The sequence below is a fragment of the Aquarana catesbeiana genome, linkage group LG04 (assembly GCF_042186555.1).
Source record: "Aquarana catesbeiana isolate 2022-GZ linkage group LG04, ASM4218655v1, whole genome shotgun sequence".
In the NCBI taxonomy this organism is placed as follows: Eukaryota; Metazoa; Chordata; class Amphibia; order Anura; family Ranidae; genus Aquarana; species Aquarana catesbeiana.
Window position 1 is genome coordinate 35,278,834 of NC_133327.1, and position 22,766 is coordinate 35,301,599.

At 45.1% G+C, this 22,766-nt stretch overlaps 1 protein-coding gene across 23 annotated transcripts in view; it reads right to left on the minus strand.

Moving 5' to 3' along the window:
- The window catches only part of DNMT3A (DNA methyltransferase 3 alpha), a 201,555-nt gene that overhangs the window by 74,284 nt on the left and 104,505 nt on the right, over nucleotides 1-22,766 (minus strand). For all 23 annotated transcript variants that reach the window (XM_073625003.1, XM_073625002.1, XM_073625001.1 and 20 more), the window contains 4 exons: nucleotides 18,597-18,681; nucleotides 18,266-18,411; nucleotides 14,138-14,228; nucleotides 4,538-4,683 (listed from right to left, as the gene is read on the minus strand). In XM_073625003.1, the coding sequence (XP_073481104.1) occupies nucleotides 4,538-4,683; nucleotides 14,138-14,228; nucleotides 18,266-18,411; nucleotides 18,597-18,681 (468 nt within the window). The remainder of the gene's footprint in view (nucleotides 1-4,537; nucleotides 4,684-14,137; nucleotides 14,229-18,265; nucleotides 18,412-18,596; nucleotides 18,682-22,766) is intronic.

Below are 22,766 nucleotides of genomic sequence, written 5' to 3' on the forward strand. Positions count from 1 at the left end.
CAGTGATTTTAAAAATGCTTAAAGTCAAACAATAAAAGTGTAATATCCCTTTAAATTTCATACCTGGGGGGTGTCTATAGTATGCCTGTAAAGGGGCGCATGTTTCCCGTGTTTAGAACAGTCTGACAGCAAAATGACATTTTGAAGGAAAAAACTCATTTAAAACTACCGCGGCTATTGCATTGCCGACAATACACATAGAAGTTCATTGATAAAAACGGCATGGGAATTCCCCACAGGGCAACCCCGAACCAAAATTAAAAAAAAAAAATGATGTGGGGGTCCCCCTAAATTCCATACAAGGCCCTTCAGGTCTGGTATGGATATTAAGGGGAACCCCAGCCAAAATTTAAAAAAAAAATTGACGTGGGGTTCCCCCTAAATTCCATACCAGACCCTTCAGGTCTGGTATGGATTTTAAGGGGAACCCCGCGCCAAAAAAAAAAAAAAAAAACGGCGTGGGGTCCCCCTAAAAATCCATACCAGACCCTTATCCGAGCACGCAACCTGGCAGGCCGCAGGAAAAGAGGGGGGGACGAGAGTGCGGCCCCCCCCCCCTCCTGAACCGTACCAGGCCACATGCCCTCAACATTGGGAGGGTGCTTTGGGGTAGCCCCCCAAAGCACCTTGTCCCCATGTTGATGAAGACAAGGGCCTCATCCTCACAACCGTGGCCGGTGGTTGTGGGGGTCTGCGGGCGGGGGGCTTATCGGAATCTGGAAGCCCCCTTTACCAAGGGGACCCCCAGATCCCGGCCCCCCCCCTGTGTGAAATGGTAAGGGGTTACTTACCCCTACCATTTCACTAAAAAACTGTCAAAAATGTTAAAAATGACAAGAGACAGTTTTTGACAATTCCTTTATTTAAATGCTTCTTCTTTCTTCCTTCATCTTCTTCTTCTTCTGGTTCTTCTGGCTCTTCTGGTTCTTCCTCCGGCGTTCTCGTCCAGCATCTCCTCCGCGGCGTCTTCTATCTTCTTCTCCTCGGGCCGCTCCGCACCCATGGCATGAGGGGAGGCTCCCGCTCTTCTCTTCATCTTCTTCTTCATCTTCTTCTTCATCTTCTTCTTCTTCTTCTCTTCTTCATCTCTTCTTCCTTCTTCATTTCTTCTGCGGGCCGCTCCGCATCCATGCATGGAGGGAGGCTCCCGCTGTGTGACGGCGTCTCTTCGTCTGACGGTTCTTAAATAACGGGGGGCGGGGCCACCCGGTGACCCCGCCCCCCTCTGACGCACGGGACATGACGGGACTTCCCTGTGGCATTCCCCGTGACGTCACAGGGAAGTCCCGTCAATTCACCGTGCGTCAGAGGGGGGGGCGGGGTCACCGGATGGCCCCGCCCCCCGTTATTTAAGAACCGTCAGACGAAGAGACGCCGTCACACAGCGGGAGCCTCCCTCCATGCATGGATGCGGAGCGGCCCGCAGAAGAAATGAAGAAGGAAGAAGAGATGAAGAAGAGAAGAAGAAGAAGAAGATGAAGAAGAAGATGAAGATGAAGAAGAAGATGAAGAGAAGAGCGGGAGCCTCCCCCCCATGCCATGGGTGCGGAGCGGCCCGAGGAGAAGAAGATAGAAGACGCCGCGGAGGAGATGCTGGACGAGAACGCCGGAGGAAGAACCAGAAGAGCCAGAAGAACCAGAAGAAGAAGAAGATGAAGGAAGAAAGAAGAAGCATTTAAATAAAGGAATTGTCAAAAACTGTCTCTTGTCATTTTTAACATTTTTGACAGTTTTTTAGTGAAATGGTAGGGGTAAGTAACCCCTTACCATTTCACACAGGGGGGGGGCCGGGATCTGGGGGTCCCCTTGGTAAAGGGGGCTTCCAGATTCCGATAAGCCCCCCGCCCGCAGACCCCCACAACCACCGGCCACGGTTGTGGGGATGAGGCCCTTGTCTTCATCAACATGGGGACAAGGTGCTTTGGGGGGCTACCCCAAAGCACCCTCCCAATGTTGAGGGCATGTGGCCTGGTACGGTTCAGGAGGGGGGGGGGGCCGCACTCTCGTCCCCCCCTCTTTTCCTGCGGCCTGCCAGGTTGCGTGCTCGGATAAGGGTCTGGTATGGATTTTTAGGGGGACCCCACGCCGTTTTTTTTTTTTTTTTTTGGCGCGGGGTTCCCCTTAAAATCCATACCAGACCTGAAGGGTCTGGTATGGAATTTAGGGGGAACCCCACGTCAATTTTTTTTTTAAATTTTGGCTGGGGTTCCCCTTAATATCCATACCAGACCCGAAGGGCCTTGTATGGAATTTAGGGGGACCCCCCACATCATTTTTTTTTTTTAATTTTGGTTCGGGGTTGCCCTGTGGGGAATTCCCATGCCGTTTTTATCAATGAACTTCTATGTGTATTGTCGGCAATGCAATAGCCGCGGTAGTTTTAAATGAGTTTTTTCCTTCAAAATGTCATTTTGCTGTCAGACTGTTCTAAACACGGGAAACATGCGCCCCTTTACAGGCATACTATAGACACCCCCCAGGTACGAAATTTAAAGGGATATTACACTTTTATTGTTTGACTTTAAGCATTAATAAAATCACTGCTCCTGAAAAAACGTCCGTTTTTAAAACTTTTTTTTGCATTGATCCATGTCCCCTGGGGCAGGACCCAGGTCCCCAAACACTTTTTATGACAATAACTTGCATATAAGCCTTTAAAATTAGCACTTTTGATTTCTCCCATAGACTTTTAAAGGGTGTTCCGCGGCATTCGAATTTGCCGCGAACACCCCAAATTGTTCGCTGTTCGGCGAACTTGCGAACAGCCAATGTTCGAGTAGAACATGAGTTCGACTCGAACTCGAAGCTCATCCCTAGTTATAAGGTAATGATAAAGTCACTAAACCTGCAATTATTTTTACTTTCGTTTCCTTAACCCTGTACCTTACACCCTTGCTAACAATGCATCTGCACCCTCCACTTCTTCCTGCTAGCAATATCTCTTATGCAGAAGAAAAGCAAGGAAAACTATATTGCATGATTTGTAATCCTGACTGCCAAAAGGTACACAAGATCCTATTGGATCCAAGAGGGCTGAGGGTAGGGTGCTGTGATGTTTTCAGGAAGCTATGTACAGCGCCTCGCCAGCCCCTTTTACCAGCCATGACCTGCCTGCATTGTATATTGAGGCACAGAGTCCCTATGATGACATATCTGGATCTAAAATAAGATATGTAATGAAAATAATTAGAGTGATAATGGGGGCAAGGAAGAAAAACTATAAGCAGATTAAATATCAGATTTAATAACATTCGATCCAATTGGTTATTATGAAATAGTGTTTAATAGCATTTTGATTATTAGAGAGACAAGGGGCTCAGTAGAGGTCTTAGGTGCTATCATTGAACAATCCTGCCTGTAAGAGTGAATTTACACACAGTGTTAATTTTTTATTGATGTCTGTGCCCCCCACCCACTTGTCTTGGTGATCATTGTTAGCAGGACTGAAATTGAGAGAGGATCCAAGATTTTGAAATCTCACTGTAACAGGAATAGAGGAGGAATCTTCCACTGGGGACACCAGTTCCATTAGCAACTGTTTATGCACTACCATGTGTTGTGATGTACTACATTGCCAAAAAATGGCATACATCATTTTTTTTGGCCATATGGGTTGCCAGCCCATTCATTTTTTTTGTCTTTTTTTTTTCTAAACTTATAATTTAACATCAAATAATACAAATACAATCCTAATTCCACATATAAATACAGTATCTTACTAGCACATACAAAAAAAAAAAAAAAGAACCCCCCCAAAAAAGAAACATGCACTAACACAACGCACCAAAACACCAAGGTGTTAACAGGCTCTTAACATTTAATCATTAATTCAACACAATTGTGTCAGAAGTACCCTTTTCTAATGATGCCACATCCCTACAGTTATAATGCCGAAAAAATTAATGGATGGGATTTTAGCAGCACCAAGAGAAAATTACTTTACTGTAATTTTCTCTTGGTGCCGTTAAAATCACATCCATTAATTTTCCCGGTATAATCATTAATTAATATACCTTAAGATGACATATAATAAAATCCACATTTCCAATTATTTTTCCACATGTACCTCTCTCTCCCTAACATACTGTATATCTTTTTGAATTCATATCTGAGATTTACATTTTCCTTATATCAAATAAAGAGACAGAAGGAGGAAAAAATCTGTTCTGTTCTGCCACACTTCCTGTCCTTTGATGGCTACGCTCACCTGTACTGTCAACTGTACTGTACCCATAGAGGAACTGAGATGTCATCTTAGAACAGGAAGTATATTCGGACTACAGAACACCTCCCTGTCTCCTCATCCCCATAACATTGGGGGGAAGGGTGGGGGGGACCCGCAATCTGAATATCTCCTCTGATATTATTATTTGAGATAACGGTGCACAGGACAGTACTGGGTTTCTGGCAGGATCAACAGGTATTTTCTTTATACTTATCAAACAGATATAACAAAACACTTTCAATTGTCTCCTTAATGGACCAAAGGAAGAAGCTAATGGTACCAGAAAGCATAAGACCAATGGGCCCAACTTACCTCCAAGTGCTGGGTAATGGCTCTGCTGAACTGCCTGTTCATTGACACAACATTCTCAAAGAGCCAAAAGAAGGCTCGGTCATCTCCTGGCTTTGGCCTTACTTTGTGCAGCAGAGGAAAATCAAAAAACAGCTGTCCGCTTCCCCCTGTTCATTGGGAAAATGTACAAAATGTGATGGATCAGGGTAGTCTATGACCAATAGGCTTAAAGAGGCAACCATTGCTGACCTTTTTATGAAAATGCAAGTTTTTCTGGGTATCCCTGGCTTTAGGATTGTGGAGTCACCCATTTGGGACGAGCATGCAGCAAGTATAACTCAAAACACTAAAGCCTCTGGTTCCACAAGACAGCCAGGCAACCAGTCGTTTCAAAAGAAAAAGTGGGCAATGGCAGTCTACATGCTTCTCTGTGTCTAAACTGTAATTTGTAAGTCTAAGTTCAAATTTTCTATATGGTATTTGCTGGGCCTTCTACATTTCCCAGGTCATATTTTATTCCTACCCTGCTCCCAGAACAAAATCAAGTTGGGCTGAGAACTGCTCAGCCATTCCCAGGAAGCTTTGTATTTTCTGAATGAATACAATGCAACCTCTGGTTGGCTGCCAGAACACAGTATACTACATACTGTTTATACAGCATTCACAGCAGGCAAATCTGTTAGCGAAGGGAATAGTTCATTTGGACCCACTTGGTCCAAACAAACTATTGTGAAGTGATAAAATGACAGAGCTTGGCTTTAAACACAGCAAAAAGGAACAACCATCTACACAATACCCACAATGATTTTTCATTTTTTGAAACTTTTACAGGACCCTAGTAAAAAAAATAAGGATCACTAATATCTACTGCTAGACCTCTGACACACTACAGCAGCCTGTTCACAACATAGTAGTAAGAAAGATCAGCAAAGGGAGTGGGGCATAATAAAACCGCTACCCCTACCAGCCACAGATGGTAAATAAAATAATGTTCACAAATTTATGGGAAACAAAGTCACATTATTCTGTATGGGATGTAAAGAGGGAATCAAAACAACTGGAAAATAAAGATGGGGGGGGCAACTGTGTTGGTACCACCCCTCCCAAACATAGATTATTTGAACTGTATTCCCCATACTGTTTTTAATTCAACGGCCTCCCGACAGTTTATTTAGATCATGCAGAAATATTTATGCCTTGAAATAGATTAGGTGGAACAGTCCAACAGGATTTGGAATGCAGGGTTGGAATTTTGATTTGGATTTAATGTAGACATATACTCTTTATAAATTACTCATATGATGTTGGAAACAAATAAGGCAAATGGACCGTGTACTTTGCAAGTGCAGTTGCTCCAGAGCTTAGTAAATGAGGTGAAGCTTCACTTTGCAAAGAATACCCAATCACATGCAAGGAAGATTTAAAAAAAAAAGTTTTGCTTGCACATGATTGGATGATGGAAATTAGCAGAGCTTCCCCTCATTTTGGAGCAACTAAACTTGCAAAATGCATTAATTTTATTTGCCTTTAGTAACTCAACCCTACAGTGCATGATCATTCAAATATTTTAAAGGAAACTTTTACTGAGAGCAACACAGAGGAAATCATTGATGATCACCTTATGGAAAAATAATTGCGAGGCTAAACATGTCTTACTATGAAGAGTACCAAAGTATAGAACTTTTCTAGCATTCCCATGGGCCACCCTGTAATATGTGGTGTCAGGTGGCCACCAGTTGTTATAATCAACTACTGCTTTCAACCTTCAGTCTCAAAGAGCTTTAGGACAGGTGAACCCTGTGCATGCAATTCAAGGGTTGTAAACCCTTGGTTAAAAAAAAAACAAAACAAGAAACGTCATACTTACCTCCACTGTGCAGTTCTTTTTGCACATAGTGGCCCCGATCACCGTCTTCTGGGGTCCCCCAACAGCGCTCGCGGCTCCTCCCCGCATCGATAAACCCCCTGGGAGAAGCGCTCTCCCTGGGGGTTAGCGTGCAGGCACGCTCCCAATCCAGCATTTGCGTCCATAGACACAGAATGCTGGACTCGACCCCGCCCCCCGGCGCCCACATCATTGGATTTGATTGACAGCAGCGGGAGCCAATGGCTACGCTGCCATCAATCTATCCAATCAAGAGCCGAGAACCCCGGCCAGAGAGGTAAAGCGCCTCTCCGGCGAGGGAAGGAACAGGCTCAGGTGAGTAAAATGGGGGGGCTGGGGGGCTGCTCAGTTACAGAAGTTTTTTAACCTTAATGCATAGGATGCATTAAGGTGAAAAAATATGAGGGTTTACAACCCCTTTCAGTTACCTCTAAAATGCAAAGCATATCCCACTATAGAGTGTACTTGTCCTTGACCAGAGCACTGACTGAATGTCATTTTGGGCCGCTGTTTTGTTTCTCTGTTATCTGTATGAGTCACTTTTAGGGATGAGCTTTATGTTGGGATCGAACATGAGTTCGACTCGAACATCGGGTGTTCGCCCGTTCATTGAAAAACGAACATTGTGAGGCGTTTGCGGCAAATTCGAGTGCTGCGTAATGCCCCATAATACACTGCGGGATCGCAGTGCATTGCTGTATGAGGTGCCTTTGGCCAATTATGGCACGGGGGACTAAGTCCACGCCCCACACTATATAGCACGGCGGCCCTGTGTAGTGTGTTGTTGCTGTGGACTGAGAGAGAGTGATTTAGATTGAGCAGGCAGGCAGGTCATTTAGTTAGCTGCAGTGTATTTAAGATTTTATATATATATATATATATATATATATATATATATATATATATATATATATATACACATACATACACACACACACACAGTCAGTTATATATATACACACACACACACACACACACACTGCATCCAGTGTAGCTAGGCCTATATCTGACTGCAGGCCATTCCTGGTGTACTTTTTATACTTCAGGCGGTATACACAGTAGAACAAAAATAGCTGCGCTCAATACCTAAACCCTTAACATAAATAATGACTCAAAAATTTTACCAAAACAGTGAATGTAGTATATAAGTTGTAAATACATGTTAAAAATAAAAAAATAAAAAATAAAAATACAGTCTTTAGTAGATTTCGACTTGGTGGTCGTGTGTTCAGGATGGAGACTGAGAACACATCCTGAACACACGGCCATCATAGGCCTTCTTCTACCTCCAACCACACAGCCACACCTGATCCACCATATACTGAGCTGCATACAAGCTTCCATCAGAATTTCGGGCTCCTGTCGGATCCGGGATATCCCTCCACGGACACAGGGATCGGATGAGAGCGGAACTCTATTGAGGAAAAGGCCCTGGCTTGGTGTTAGCCACAGGCATTACTTGTGTGTTACCTGGTAAGCGCACAATCTATACGGTGGTGGGTTTACAAGCAAAGTCACATTTGGTTTGCAAAGAAAAGTCACGCTTGGAATTGACCACAAGTCGATATCTACTAAAGACTGTATTTTTATTTTTAACACGTATTTACAACTTATATACTACATTCACTGTTTTGGGAAAATTTTTGAGTCATTATTTATGTTAAGGGTTTAGGTATTGAGCGCAGCTATTTCTGTTCTACATTTGCATTTGTTTGTATCCCACCTTGTGTTGCAGCTTTTTGTTAAATTTGTTCCAGCGCAGTTTTTTCTTTATCTCTGGTGTACACAGTACCATGCACCCATAGTGCAGTTGCTACTACTTTTTCTGGCGTTGTACACAGTATACAATACAGTGCACCCATAGTTGTTATTACACTTCTGTTGGTGTACACAGAACCGTGCAACCATAGTGCAGTTGCTACTACTTTACTGGCGGTGTACACAGTACACAATACAGTGCAACCATAGTTGCTATTACACTTCTGGTGGTGTACACAGTACCGTGCACCCATAGTGCAGCTACTACAACTTTTCTGGTGGTGTACACAGTACACAATACAGTGCACCCATAGTTGCTATTACACTTCTGGTGATGTACACAGTACCATGCACTCCTAGTGCAGTTGCTACTACTTTTCTGGTGGTGTACACTGTACACAATACAGTGTAGTGTGGTTTTGCTAAGCAAAATATACAGCATGTCCAGAAGGCCACCAAGGAGAGGCAGACGCTCACAGGCCACTAAAAGAGGGCAAGCAGGCTCTGTGACTACAGTCAACAGTGCTGGTCATGGACACGGTGCATTCTCAGCATGTGGCCGTGGGGCAAGCTTGTCCTTTTTTTCTGCAGCTGGCCATGTTATTGAGCCACAACATGCAGAAGAGTTGGTGAAATGGATAACAAAGCCATCCTCATCCTCCGTCATCCAGGCTCAGAGTAGTTTGCCTGCCAATGCAGCTGCCAAAGCGGCCTATTCCATCGGCTCCATGTCAACAGTTACTCCTTCCCTAGCCCCACCGTCATGCACGGAGGAGTCCCCCAAACTATTCGACCACAGTGTCAGGTACATGCTGCAGGAGGATGCGCAGTGATTTGAAGGCTCTGATGATGGTACCCAGGTTGAGGAAGGGAGTAACATGAGCCTAGAGAGAGGGGATGCCCAAGAAGGACAAGAAACTGGCAGTCATGTTCCCCCAGCTGCAGCATACTGCCAAGTTTGCTCCAGTGACGAGGAGGGAGGGGATGATGAGGTCACTGACTCTACTTGGGTGCCTAATAGAAGAGAGGAGGAGGAGGCACATCTCCAACGAGGCAGGATGCCCTCCAGGGGGCAGCTTAAGGGCAGCCACCCTATTGCATCACACCGCAGAGCTAAGCAGGTGCAGGGCGCTGCTGACTCCCCGCATATTTTGAAAAGTTCTTTGGTGTGGGCCTTTTTTGACACGTGTGCAGCTGATCGCACTGTTGCTGTTTGCAACATATGTCTGAAGCGTATCAAGAGTGGCCAAAACAGCAGCCGCTTGGGCACCACATGCTTGACCAGACATATGACGACCTCCCATGTAGTCCGTTGGCAAAAGCACTTAAAAGACCCACATCAAAGAGCAAGGCGGACCTCTCTTTGCTCCTCATCAGCTGGGATCTCCAACCCCACTATACTTCCAGTCCTCTCAGAAACCTGCACTGAGAGGAATGAAGGTATAGAAATAGGTGTCCCAAGTACTTGCAGCCAATCTGCTAGCGGTACAAACATCCGATTTTAGCAGGCAAATTTCCCTGCCCCAGTTGCTAAACCGTCGAAAGAAATTCGGTCCCAGCCATCCACATGCTCAGTGTCTGAATGCTAGTTTGGCCAAATTGCTAGCACTGCAACTGCTGCCTTTTCAGCTGGTAAACTCTGCCCCCGTCTCTGCCATTCCGTCTCTCTACCAGCATGTGGAAGGCAATGTCTTGGCCTTGTTGGAGAGGGCAGTCAGCAGTAAGGTGCATATTACCGCTGACTCATGGTCCAGCAGGCATGGACAGAGACGTTACCTTTCTTTCACAGCGCACTGGGTAACTCTGCTGGCAGCTGGGAAGGATGCAGGACAGGGTTCAATATTGTTGGAGCTTGTTCCGCCACCACACCTCCAAAATGCTAGTGGTGATTCTGCCACAGCTCTCTCCTCCACCCCCTCCTCTTCTTCTTCTTCCTCCATGGCCTCTTCCTCTGCAGATTTGTCCTCTGAACCAGTGGTGCTCCATAGGCGTTCAAGGGGCTATGCAAGCACTCAGGCAAAAAGATGCCATGCGGTGCTTGAGTTGGTCTGCTTAGGGGACAGGAGCCACACTGGGGCAGAGATTCTGTCAGCTCTGCAGGGGCAGGCTCAGAGGTGGTTGACGCCACGCCAGCTTCAGCCAGGAATGGTTGTATGCGACAATGGCACCAACCTCCTCCCTGCCCTCCGACAGGGACACTTGACCCATGTTCCCTGTTTGACTCACATCCTGAATTTGGTAGTGCAGCAGTACTTGAGCAGGTACCCGGCTTACGGGATCTCCTGAGGCAGGCCAGGAAAGTCTGTGGTCATTTCCGCTGGTCATATAATGCCAGTGCTCGGCTGGCTGACCTTCAAAGGGAATGCAACCTGCCCAAGAATCATCTCATTTGTGACATGCCCACCAGGTGGAACTCAACAATGGCAATGCTGCAGCGGCTGCACATGCAGCAGAGAGCCATCAATGAGTACCTGTGTGAGTATGACACCAGGACAGGGTCAGGGGAGCTTGGCTTTTTTTTCGCCATGCCAGTGGCTACTGATCAAGGATGCACGCACTGTCCTGTCACCATTTGAGGAGGCCACGAGGATGGGGAGCAGTGACAGTGCATGCATCACTGGTACTGTCCCTCTTGTCTTTCTGTTGGAGCACATGCTTCGTGGAATAATGGACAGGGCACTTGAGGCAGAATAGCGGGAGGAAGGGGAGCACTTCCTCAATGCCCCCTTTATCCAGATAGCATTCCTGTGGGCCCGCTGATCACACAGGAAGAAGAAGAGGAGGAGGAGGATTGTGTCAGCATGGAGGTGGAGGATAACACTCAGCATCAGCAGCAGTCTTCAAGGGATCATTTTCAGTCCCCAGAAACCCATGGAGTTGTACGTGGCTGGGAGGCGGTGTTTGCGTGATCCTTAGTGACCCACAGGACTCGGGATCGAATGCATCTGCAAACTTATGCTGCATGGCCTCCCTGATCCTGCAAAGCCTGCGACAGGACCCTAGGATTTTTGGTATCAAAGAGAGGGATCATTACTGACTGGCAAACCTTCTTGATCCACGTTACAATGGTAAGGTTGAAGAATTTATCCAGCCTTTTCAGAGGGAGAAGAGGATGAAACATCTTCGGGAGGCCTTGCAGAAAGGTTTGTGCAATGTGTTTCTAGAGCTTGGGATGTTACAATTTCCTGGTGCTGGACAATGTGTTGCTGAGGCTTCATTCAGTCACAGAAAGAGCGGTGGAGAAGGTGGCCAGCTGACCAATGCCTTCAGACAATTCTTCAGTCCTCAGCGCCAAGGTCTAATCGGTTCCAGCAACCATCGCCAGCATCTGAATTACATGGTGCAGGAATATCTAGGGGCAAGATCAGACTTAGAGACCTTTCCAACAGAACATTCACTGGGTTACTGGGTCTTGAGGATGGACCACTGGCCAGAGCTTGCTCAATATGCAATTGAGCTACTGGCCTGTCCTGCATCCAGCGTTTTTTCTGAATGCACATTCAGTGCTGTTGGAGGCTTTGTAACCGATCAGAGAGTGCGCATGTCCACAGACTCTGTTGATCGGCTCACATTCATAAAAATATATAAGTCTTGGATCACCAGCTACCAAGCACCTGTTGCTGATGTAACCGATTGATTTTTCTATGTATGTGGGATCCCTTGAAGACTGCCTATGCTGAGTGACTATCCTATTATGCTAAGTGACTATCCTATTCCTACTCAATCTTCATTATGATAGCTTCTAAGAATATTTTAGGTTCAGGACACCACCACCACTGCCTAAGGCCCAATTTTTCTGCCCCTGTTTAACAGGGGTGCGTAATTACAATTTTTGTTCAAATATTTAACAGCAGGGCTCGTTCCTGCACTCAACAAGAGTATCTGTGAGGCTTTACAGTGTTGTACCACCACCAAAGGCCCAATTTTTCTGCTCCTGTTTAACAGGGGCATGTAATTACAATTTTTGCTCTAATATTTCAAAGCAGGGCTGGTTCCTGCGCTCAACAAGAGAATCTATGAGGGGTTACAGTGTTGTGGCACCACCACCGCCTAAGGCCCAATTTTTCTGCCCCTATTTAACAGGGGTGTGTAATTATAATTTTTGATCTAATATTTCACAGCAGGGCCCATTCCTGCTCCCACCAAGAGTAACTGTGAGGGCTTACAGTGTTGTGGCACCACCACCAAAGGCCCAAGTTTTCTGCCCCTGTTTAACAGTGGCATGTAATTATACTTCTTGATATAATATTTCACAGCAGGGCCTGTTCCTGCGCCCACCAAGAGTAACTGTGAGGGCTTACAGTGCTGTGGCACCACCAAAGGCCCAATTTTTCTGCCCCTGTTTCTGCAACTGTTTAACAATTTTCCGCAGAGTATATAGGGCAGGCCGTATAGTATATACAGGTGGTCGACTATTTTCAAACATCTGACTTACAAACGACTCCTCCTCTTCTCAAAGGGCCCCAACAAAAGCCAGCAGAAGAACAATTTAATGAACTGCCCCTCCAGTTAAAATCATCATACAAACCCCTTTTTGTTCCTATTTCCCCTTTCTACCATTTTCTCACAGACAGTACATACCAGTCAGTCTAGTCCAGCATAACTGACATTGATGCACTCTGGCAGTATAGTTCCTATATTTGGTAGTTTAAGTTTTATTACTGCTCACTGCTGCTCATGTGGCCTTGCTACTGTTTAGGCTGATCTGGACACCAATTATTATCTAATGCTTAGTCCTTACCACTGATCATTCTGTATGCTAAAAAGGTGTTACTACCATTGTTGATTCAACTTTATGCTTTCTGTGTTACCAACTTTGTTTAGTACCAATATATTAAGCTTGTTTTTGCTAACTTGCTCAGTGCTTGTTTCTTTGGCATTACTGCTGAGTTCCTAGTGCTTCTTTGAGTGATTTTCAGTGCTATTGCAGGTTTATACATTCAACCTAGCGTGTCAGAGGTTTTTGAGGAGGTCCAGGAATGAAACAAGTAACCCATCCTATTCAGCGGCTCCTACAGGGCTAGCTCTACAGAGATGGCAAGGGAGGGAGCTCCAGAATACACAAATAACAATAAATATTCAGCGCAGATGAAAACAACTATAGTAAAAATATGCTAGCTGTACACTACAAGGATAATTCAATCAAGCCTCGAAAATGATATATAGCAAAATCAGTGCAGCGCAAATATAACATATAAAAGTCCAAGTAAAAAGATGTTCACATTCGTGGGCACAGTTCTTGATATCAGACAAAACAGTGACGAGAGTGAGTGCCGCCCGTCCACCAGAAGTAGAGCTAGCCTCTCACCTCCAGCATTCGACCTGAATAGATCACATAACATGTATCCCACACCCTGGGGAATCGATATCCTGCAGTCTGGCAGCGGTAAAACGATCCAATCAAATGATGGATATGAAATCATAAAAAAGGGATCTAATGCTCTCCGTTTTAAAACATTTATTCCAATCGATGATAATAAAATGTACTTACAAACATAGCACTTAAAGCCAAGTGCAGGCGTGAAGGCATATACAAAAGTTTCCAACCATGGAAATGGTGACGTCATACGTAACTCCTCCCCTGTACGTGTTACGTCCTATGGGCAGGACTTCGTCAGCGGGTATGGAAATACAGCCTGTGATTGACAGCCTCAGCTCTGTTCCTGTGTACTGTGTTAAGGGGGGGGCTTCACTCCAATCAGCTCTTAGAGCTCTCCTCACTGAACTCTGCAGAGTGTAACTTCAGATCTTTGCCCCCTGCTTTTTGAAATCTCAGACTAGCTGTAGAAATTATGCATTTTGAACTGATGTAGAGGAAAGAGGGCTGCAGATAAGCAGGTGCAACTTATATAGGAAGATTTGTTTCATCTCTGTGCATCACCTAAGTCTAGTCACTTCACTGGGTAAGGGCTTACAACCATTTTAAAGACACAGTTCATAATCGAGGGGCACTATAAAACGAATAATGACTGGTATACCATAAAGGCCTTTACGATTTGGGTTGACCGCAGAAAGATCATTACACGGACTTGCTCCAAGTACTAAGTCGAAGGGTCCCCAGGCTTCAATCTGCAAAGAAGTATCATGGTATCAAAAAATGATATACTAAAGGAACATTAACACTAAACTATAGATGTTTTATGTTACTTTAAAAAACCTTAAAAATACTATTTACAGTCATGTACATCCCTTTCCAATGCATCCGGAATTAGAAGGAAGACAACACATTTCAGAGGCTGCAGATCTGCAGACTACTCCAACTCCTGTCTGCTCGCTGAATTACTTAAAATGTTACTAAACCCACAACAGTAAAATCAGTCTGTATATGCGAATAGCATGCTTGTTATACTCACTGTGGAACTTAAGGGGTTAATGCTCTGCATTGTGTAAAAAGGCTGTTTTATCCTGTATGCATAGATCCTCCCCTTCCTGCGCTGTCTATCTGGGGAAGGCCAGCTAACATAGGCAGAGTAGCACATAGCCGACCTGCACATGCTCAGTTGTGTCTTTTATGCTAGAGAGAACAGTTACTTGTTCTCAGAGATAGTCAGGTCACATGATATTGACATCACACATGTGGGCGTGTATAAAGGCTGTCGTGGAAATCTCCTCCCACCTGAACTCTCAGCACTGGAGAAACACTGCAGTTTATCATGTAACCGTGGTATACAGATCATCCAAAAAGGTATATAGTGGCAGTGTTTTAATGTAAAAAGAAGATTTGTAAGCTGTGGGCACTGTGCGGGGGAGGCGGATGAACTATTTTCATATTACTGGTTTATCAGTTCATTAGTGTAGTCACACCTATTGCAAGACCGATTTCATCTTTCAACCAGCATGTGGCAGCAAAATACAGAAACATATTTTAGGTACATAAAATAATTTAGGGTACAAATACACAATATCCCTATATATTGGCCTGACGGTGTTCTTTAGCAGAAAACTATAAAGATACTGGGTCAATTTTATAATATACACTCACCGGCCACTTTATTAGGTACAGCTGTTCAATTGCTTGGTAACATAAATGGCAGCAACTCAATGCAACTAGACATCTAGACGTGGTAAAGATGAATTGCTGAAATTCAAACAGGTCATCAGAATAGGGAATAAAGGGGATTTAAGTGACTTTGAACATCGCATGGTTGTTGGTGCCAGACAGGCTGGTCTGAGTATTAAAAAATTGCTGATCTACTGGGAGTTTCACACACAACCATCTCTAGGGTTTACAGAGAATGGACCAAAAACGAGAAAACATCCAGTGAGCGGCCGTTGTGTGGACGAAAATGCCCTGTTGATGTCAGAGGTCAGAGGAGAATGGGCAGACTGGTTTGAGATGATAGAAAGGCAACAGTAACTCAAATAACCTCTTGTTACAACCAAGGTATGCAAAATAACACCTCTGAATGCATAACACATCGAACCTCGAAGCAGATGGGCTACAGCAGCAGAAGACTACACCGGGTGCCACTCCTGTCAGCTAAGAAAACCAAGGCTACAATTCACACAGGCTCAACAAAATTGGACAACAGAAGATTGGAAAAACGTTGCCTGATCTGATGAATTTCGATTTCAGCTGTGGCATTCAGATGGGGGGGGGTCAGAATTTGGTGTAAACAACATGAAAGCATGGATCCATCTTGCCCAGGATATTTGCATCATGGATGTTCAGCCAACAAATCTGCAGCAACTACGTGATGTTATCATGTCAATATGGACCAAAATCTCTGAGGAATGTTTCCAACACCTTGTTGAATCTTTGCCACGAAGAATGAAGGCTGTTCTGAAGACAAAAGGAGGTCCAATCCGGTACTAGCAAGGTGCACCTAATAAAGTGGCCAGTGAGTGTATATTTTTACATTTACAAGTTTATAAAAAGAATAATGTTAATATAATGTTCTATTGTTAAAGGGGAAGTACAGCCAAACCTGAGCCAGCTGTACCAGCCCCCTCCACAGCCCAGCACTCCAGTGTGCGTGGGGGGGGGCAGAGCAGAGAGCCAATGACTGACAATCACCGGCTCTGCTCACAAAGCTCTGAGCACCGAGCGATCGGCGGTCTTTAATCGCTCGGTTCTCAGTCTTAGAGCCGGAGGGGGACAGATGCAGCACCAGACTGATTCTGTATCCACCTAGGTAAGTATGATTTTTGAATAAAAAAAGAAGCCCAACTTCTTTTAACACAAAATGTTTATTTTGGAAATGATCATGTAATACAAGAGGCACCATGATAATTATTTTGCCAGGCAATCCAGGTTTTTGAAAGAGAGAACAGCACTAGTTTCTCCATTTGTGACTCGTTTTAATTGAAACTCCATTCAGTAACAAATGACCAGAGTAGGGAAGGAAAGGAAGAAGTCACTTTTCTGACTCATTTAGCTGTGTGTGTAATATGACCTTTAGCTTTATAGCTCTTTTTTAGCAAAACAGTTAAGGTTAGCCTGATCAACATTTAAAAATTTTATTTTCTAGTCTTACACGTTATACAGTATTTCACAAAAGTGAGTACACCCCTCACATTTTTGTAAATATTTTATTATATCTTTTCATGTGACAACACTGAAGAAATTACACTTTGCTACAATGTAAAGTAGTAAGTGTACAGCTTGTATAACAGTGTAAATTTGCTGTCCCCTCAAAATAACGCAACACACAGCCATTAATGTCTAAACCGCTGGCAACAAACGTGAGTACACCCCTTAGTTAGAATATCCAAATTGGGCCCAAAGTGTCAATATTTTGTGTGGCCACCAATATTTTCCAGCACTGCCTTAACCCTCTTGGGCATGCAGTTCACCAGAGCTTCACAGGTTGCCACTGGAGTCCTCTTCCACTTGTGGATGTTAGAGACCTTGCGCTCCTCCACCTTTCGTTTGAGGATGCCCCACAGATGCTCAATAGGGTTTAGATCTGGAAATATGCTTGGCCAGTCCATCACCTTTACCCTCAACTTCTTTAGCAAGGCAGTGGTCGTCTTGTAGGTGTGTTTGGGGTCATTATCATGTTGGAATACTGCCCTGCGGCCCAGTCTCCGAAGGGAGGGGATCATGCTCTGCTTCAGTATGTCACAGTACATGTTGGCATTCATGGTTCCCTCAATGAACTGTAGTACCGGCAGCACTCATGTAGACCCAGGCCATGACACTTCCACCACCATGCTTGACTGTAGGCAAGACACACTTGTCTTTGTACTCCTCACCTGGTTGCCGCCACACACGCTTGACACCATCTGAACCAAATAAGTTTATCTTGCTCTCATCAGACCACAGGACATGGTTCCAGTAATCCATGTCCTTAGTCTGCTTGTCTTCAGCATACTGTTTGCGAGCTTTCTTGTGCATTATCTTTAGAAGAGGCTTCCTTCTGGGACGACAGTCATGCAGACCAATTTGATGCAGTGTGCGGTGTATGGTCTGAGCACTGACAGGCTGACCCCCCACCCCTTCAACCTCTGCAGCAATGCTGGCAGCAGTCATACGTCTAATTCCCAAAGACAACCTCTGGATATGACGCTGAGCACGTGCACTCAACTTCTTTGGTCAACCATGGCAACGTCTGTTCTGAGTGGAACCTGTCCTGTTAAACCGCTGTATGGTCTTGGCCACCGTGCTGCAGTTCAGTTTCAGGGTCTTGGCAATCTTCTTATAGCCTAGGCCTTCTTTATGTAGAGCAACAATTCTTTTTTTTCAGAACCTCAGAGAGTTCTTTGCCATGAGGTGCCATGTTAAACTTCCAGTGATCAGTATGAGAGAGTGAGAGCAATAACACCATATTTAACACACCTGCTCCCCATTCACACCTGAGACTTTGTAACACTAACGAGTCACATGACACAAAGAGGGAAAATGACTAATTGGGCCCAATTTGAATATTTTCACTTAGGGGTGTACTCACTTTTGTTGCCAGCGGTTTAGACATTAATGGCTGTGTGTCGAGTTATTTTGAGGTGTGTACTCACTTTTGTGAGATACTGTACATATAAATACAAAAATATTTACTATGCACTTTAAAGAGAATGATTCCATTGCAAGAAATGACAGATAATAATTCCTTAAATTTAGACTGATCACCCTTTTCCAATTGTGACGGGTGTGTGCTAACACTGACCTGTTTGCCGGTGATCTCTTGTATGTCCCCCACATAAGTGATCTCCCCAGGGTGTCGCACTGTACCCACTGTAATAGCAGCCTCATCCACCTCTGATGCAATGTAGCACTCTACATCAATGCCCAGGCTCTTCAATACCAACAAGCCTGCAGTGACAGAGAAAATCAGAGTAATGTACAACTGCAGCTTATATTCAAACCTTGCTAGCATATTAGTATTATGAAATATGACACTATCACAGGTACAGTAAACATTTACAGTACAACAACTTCAAATCAATGGCAAATAGTTTTTCACACTTATTCAGTTGGATACCTGAATATCAGCTCACCTGTTGCAATTCCATCAAAGAGAGACAGGACCCGAATTCCCTTCCTCTCCTCGGCTGGGATTGGTGGATATAGAACTATAGGATCCTTGGAAACAAAAGGACAAGATTAAGAAATGTTTTTGTTTTATCCAGATGAATGAAGTGGTACAATGACTAGTATTATACACTAGGGCCCAACAGTACAGAGGGACCCTGGTCTTGGTTTCAACACCCGCTAGCTATATAAATATATATTAATAACAGTCTGTGGCTTTGGTGGGCAAATTGGAGTGTAAGCTCCTCGGATATGAATGGCTCAGTGTTCTCTTTATAGCACTGTGGAATATGCCAGTACTATAGTAAATATATAATAATAGCATGTGACTGTGGTGGGAACATTAGAATGTAAGCTCCTCTGGTGCAGATAGTTATGTGACGGTCTCAGTGTTCTCTGTACAGCACTGCAAAATATTTCAGAGCTATGTAAATGTACAATAGGAGTTAGTGGATGAGGTGGGGATATTAGAGTGTAAGCTCCTCTGGTGTGGAGAGCAGTGGTGGCTCGTCCATAGGGGGCGCATGGACGCCGCCCCTCCCCAAGCGTTTCACAAAAAAAAAGGTCACTTTAAAACTTTCCAGGTGCCAGACACACAGCGGTCATCTGATTGCAAGCTGGGAAGCTGAATTGCCCACGATTAGGGTGTGTTCAGGGCGCAAGCGAAGTGCCTGCAAACACCCCCACTCTACACTGATTTGCCTCTGGCTCCTGTGCTTTTTTTTTTTATTGGCCGGGACCAGAGGGCGACTGGGCGGTGCTTTTTCGGCACTGCAGCATCACTTCCAGTTTTCCGGCTGGCTCACTGTGTTGCAGAGAGTGACTGACTGTGACCAGGACCTGGGACCCTGTGATGTGAGGCGGGGAGCGGATCACTGATGAGGTGGATGGGCACGGAGCTGGCAGTGCTGAGTCTGAGCTCAGTGTAGCTGAGGTGAGTGTGTGGATCAGAGGTGACAGTAATGTGCATCGCTGAGTGTGTGTGTCTCTCTCTCTCTTCCCCCTGGGCTGCTCTGCTAGGCTGCTTTCAATTATTTCTGTAAGTAACCGTCACTGCCTGTGCATTGGGGCCGCATCCTCTGTTTGCTCCACTTTCCTTCTACTGAGCTACTCTGTATCCTCCAGCTTCCACCCTGCTCACAGTGACTATGGAAAAGTTTGAGAGCTGTGAGTAAGAGAGCCAGGAATAGAGAGACAGAGGATAGCAGTCTGTGGTGGAGGAATGAGCGAACGTAATGGGAGGAGGAGGAGGCAGTCTGAGCAGAGCAAGCAGCTGGAGGAAGCAGCTGAACATCGTACACTGATAGACCTGCAATACCCTCTGTGATAACCCTGTCCCCTCCCCCCTCCTCGCACCAACATCCCTTCTCTGCCCTCACACACAACTGAGAGTATACAGAAGGCTGACAGGCTTTAGTGGTTGCTTTACTGGATGTCTCCTGGTGCTGTGAGCTGAGGAATTGGAGTCTCTCTCTCTCTGTCTTACTATGTTCTGTGAGGCTGAGGTGTATACTCTGTCCTATGAGGCTTCTTAAGTGGAATACAATGGGACATTTTCGAGAACCGTTCAACCACCATAAGGATAACAGTGTTGCCCTGGGAGTTGGGTAACTCCATAATGAAATCCATAAGACAGGTGGATCCAGGGCCTCTCTTCATTGGGTTGGGAGGCCCACTGGAAGGTGTCATTGAGTCTTACTTTGATCACACACGGAACAGGCAGCTATGAATGCGGTTACATCAGCACGTAGACTAGGCCACCAGAATTGTTGGGAAATGGCCCAAAAGAGTTGATTCTTCCCAGGGTGGCCAGCAGCCTTGGGAGAATGGTAAGTCTGGAGCATGGCAGTACGGAGACTCTCTGGGACAAAGCAGTGGTCACAAGGTTTCTCAGGAGGAGCATGCACCTGAGCAGCAAGAATTTTGTCACCCAAAGGAGAAGTGAGACTGGTGTGAACCATAGCCAGAATACGATCAGGAGGAATCACAGGAACCGGAACCGACTCCATCTTGGAAGTGGAGGAAAATTGTCATGACAAAGCGTCAGCCCTTACATTCTTAGTAAGAATGAGACAATGTATTTGAAACTAGACAAGAAAAAAGCCCATTGCGCCCTTCTGGGAGAGAGGCATTTAGCCTCAGATAAGAATGTGAGATTGTTATGGTCAGTAAGAATGAGAACCGGCACAGTGGTGCCTTCGAGGAGATGTCTCCATTCTTTCAGGGCTAAAATGATTGTTATCAGCTCTCTGTCACCAATCTCATAATTGCACTCCGCAGGTGACAATTTCTTGGAAAAGTAGCCACAAGGATGCATAGCACTCTCAGAGGTAGGACGTTGAGACAGAAGGGCGCCAATTCCAGTCTCAGAAACATCAACCTCAAGGAAAAAAGGTAACGTAGGATCACGATGTGCCAACACAGGAGCAGAAACAAAGGCATCCTTGAGACTCTCAAAGGTCTTAATGGACTCCGGAGACCAACTCTGTGGGTTGCCGTCCTTTCTGGTCATATCAGTCAGGGGCTTGACCAGAGACGAAAAGTTACGAATAAACTTCCGATAATAGTTGGCAAAGCCAAGAAAACACTGCAGAGGATGTAAACCCACAGGTTGGGGTCACTGTAGGACTGCTGAAAGAGTCTCTGGGTCCATCGAAAACCAGCAATGGAAATGACATAACACACTTCTCCAATTTACAATAGAGATTGTTCTCTCTTAGTTTCTGAAGCACACGACAGAAATCTGTGTGGTAACTGCAACAAATCTCGGAGGACATCGTTAATAAATTCCTGGAAAACTGCCAGGGCATTTACAAAGGCCAAAAGGCATTACGAGGTACTCATAATGGCCTGTTCTGGTATTAAACGCAGTTTTCCACTCGTTGCCCTCCTTAATCCTCACAAGATTGTATGCCCCTCTCAAATCAAGCTTTGTGAAAATCGTTGCTCCCTTGAGGCGGTCAAATTACTCTGTAAACAACGGAATCGGATAGGCATTCTTAATCGTGAAACAATTGAGACCCCTATAATCAATACAAGGTCTCAGTTCACCACTCTTCTTCTTCACAAAGAAGAAACCAGCACCAGCAGGAGATGAGGATTTGCGGATTAAACCTCGAGAAAGTGCATCTGCAACATACTCCTCCATGGCCCTATCCTCCTAGACCGACAAAGGGTAAACCCAGCAACGAGGGGGTATGGCACCAGGTTGAAGGTCAATTGCGCAATCATACGACCGGTGAGGAGGCAGGGGTGGAACTGCAAAGTTCAGAGACAAATGTACAGGAGGCTTCAACGAGCACTCCATTAAAGGAAGCCTTTCTCTGAGTCTGGAGTCAATGAGGATGGCAAATGTCATCAACCTCTCCAACTCAGTGGGTATATGTCGGGCTGCTATCTCATCCTTGATGGTATCCAGGAGACCATGAGAAAAAAGCAGCCATGAGGGCCTCATTGTTCCAAGCAACCTCTGCTGCCAGAGTATGGAATTCAATGGCGTAATCAGCAACAGTCCTCGTACTCTGTTTGATGGACATGAGGCACTTGGCAGCAGAAGTGGAGCGTGCGGGAACGTCAAATACCCTTTTAAAAGAAGCCACAAACTCTGGGTAACTTAAAACAACAGGTTTTTGAGTCTCCCACAGAGGGTTTGCCCAGGCCAAGGCTCTCTCAGAAAGCAAAGATATCACAAAACCTACTTTGCTTCTGTCCATGGGAAATGCCTGGGGCAGCATCTCAAAGTAAATCTTAACCTGGTTGAGAAACCCTCTGCATTGGTTCCGCTCCGCTTCCCCAGCAATTTGGGGGCGATCCAGTTCAGACATACCTATTAAAGACGTAATACTCAAAGCGGGTGCCTGCACAGAGACTGGAGCAGCAGCAGGGATGGCTTGCAACACAGGTTGTACCGGAGCAGCAACAGTGGGAGATTCCAGGTGAGTCATGCGGTGATCCTGCTCATCCAATCTGGAAAAAATATTACAAGTGGATTGACTGCATCTTCTGAATTCATGGCCTTCGCCTACTGTCAGAAACCATGAATCAGAATGAGACAGAATTACAGTTAAATCACACTTGTTTAATAATGATAATAAAAAGGTAAACAGAGTAAACGTAGTCAAAACATAGCCAGAGTT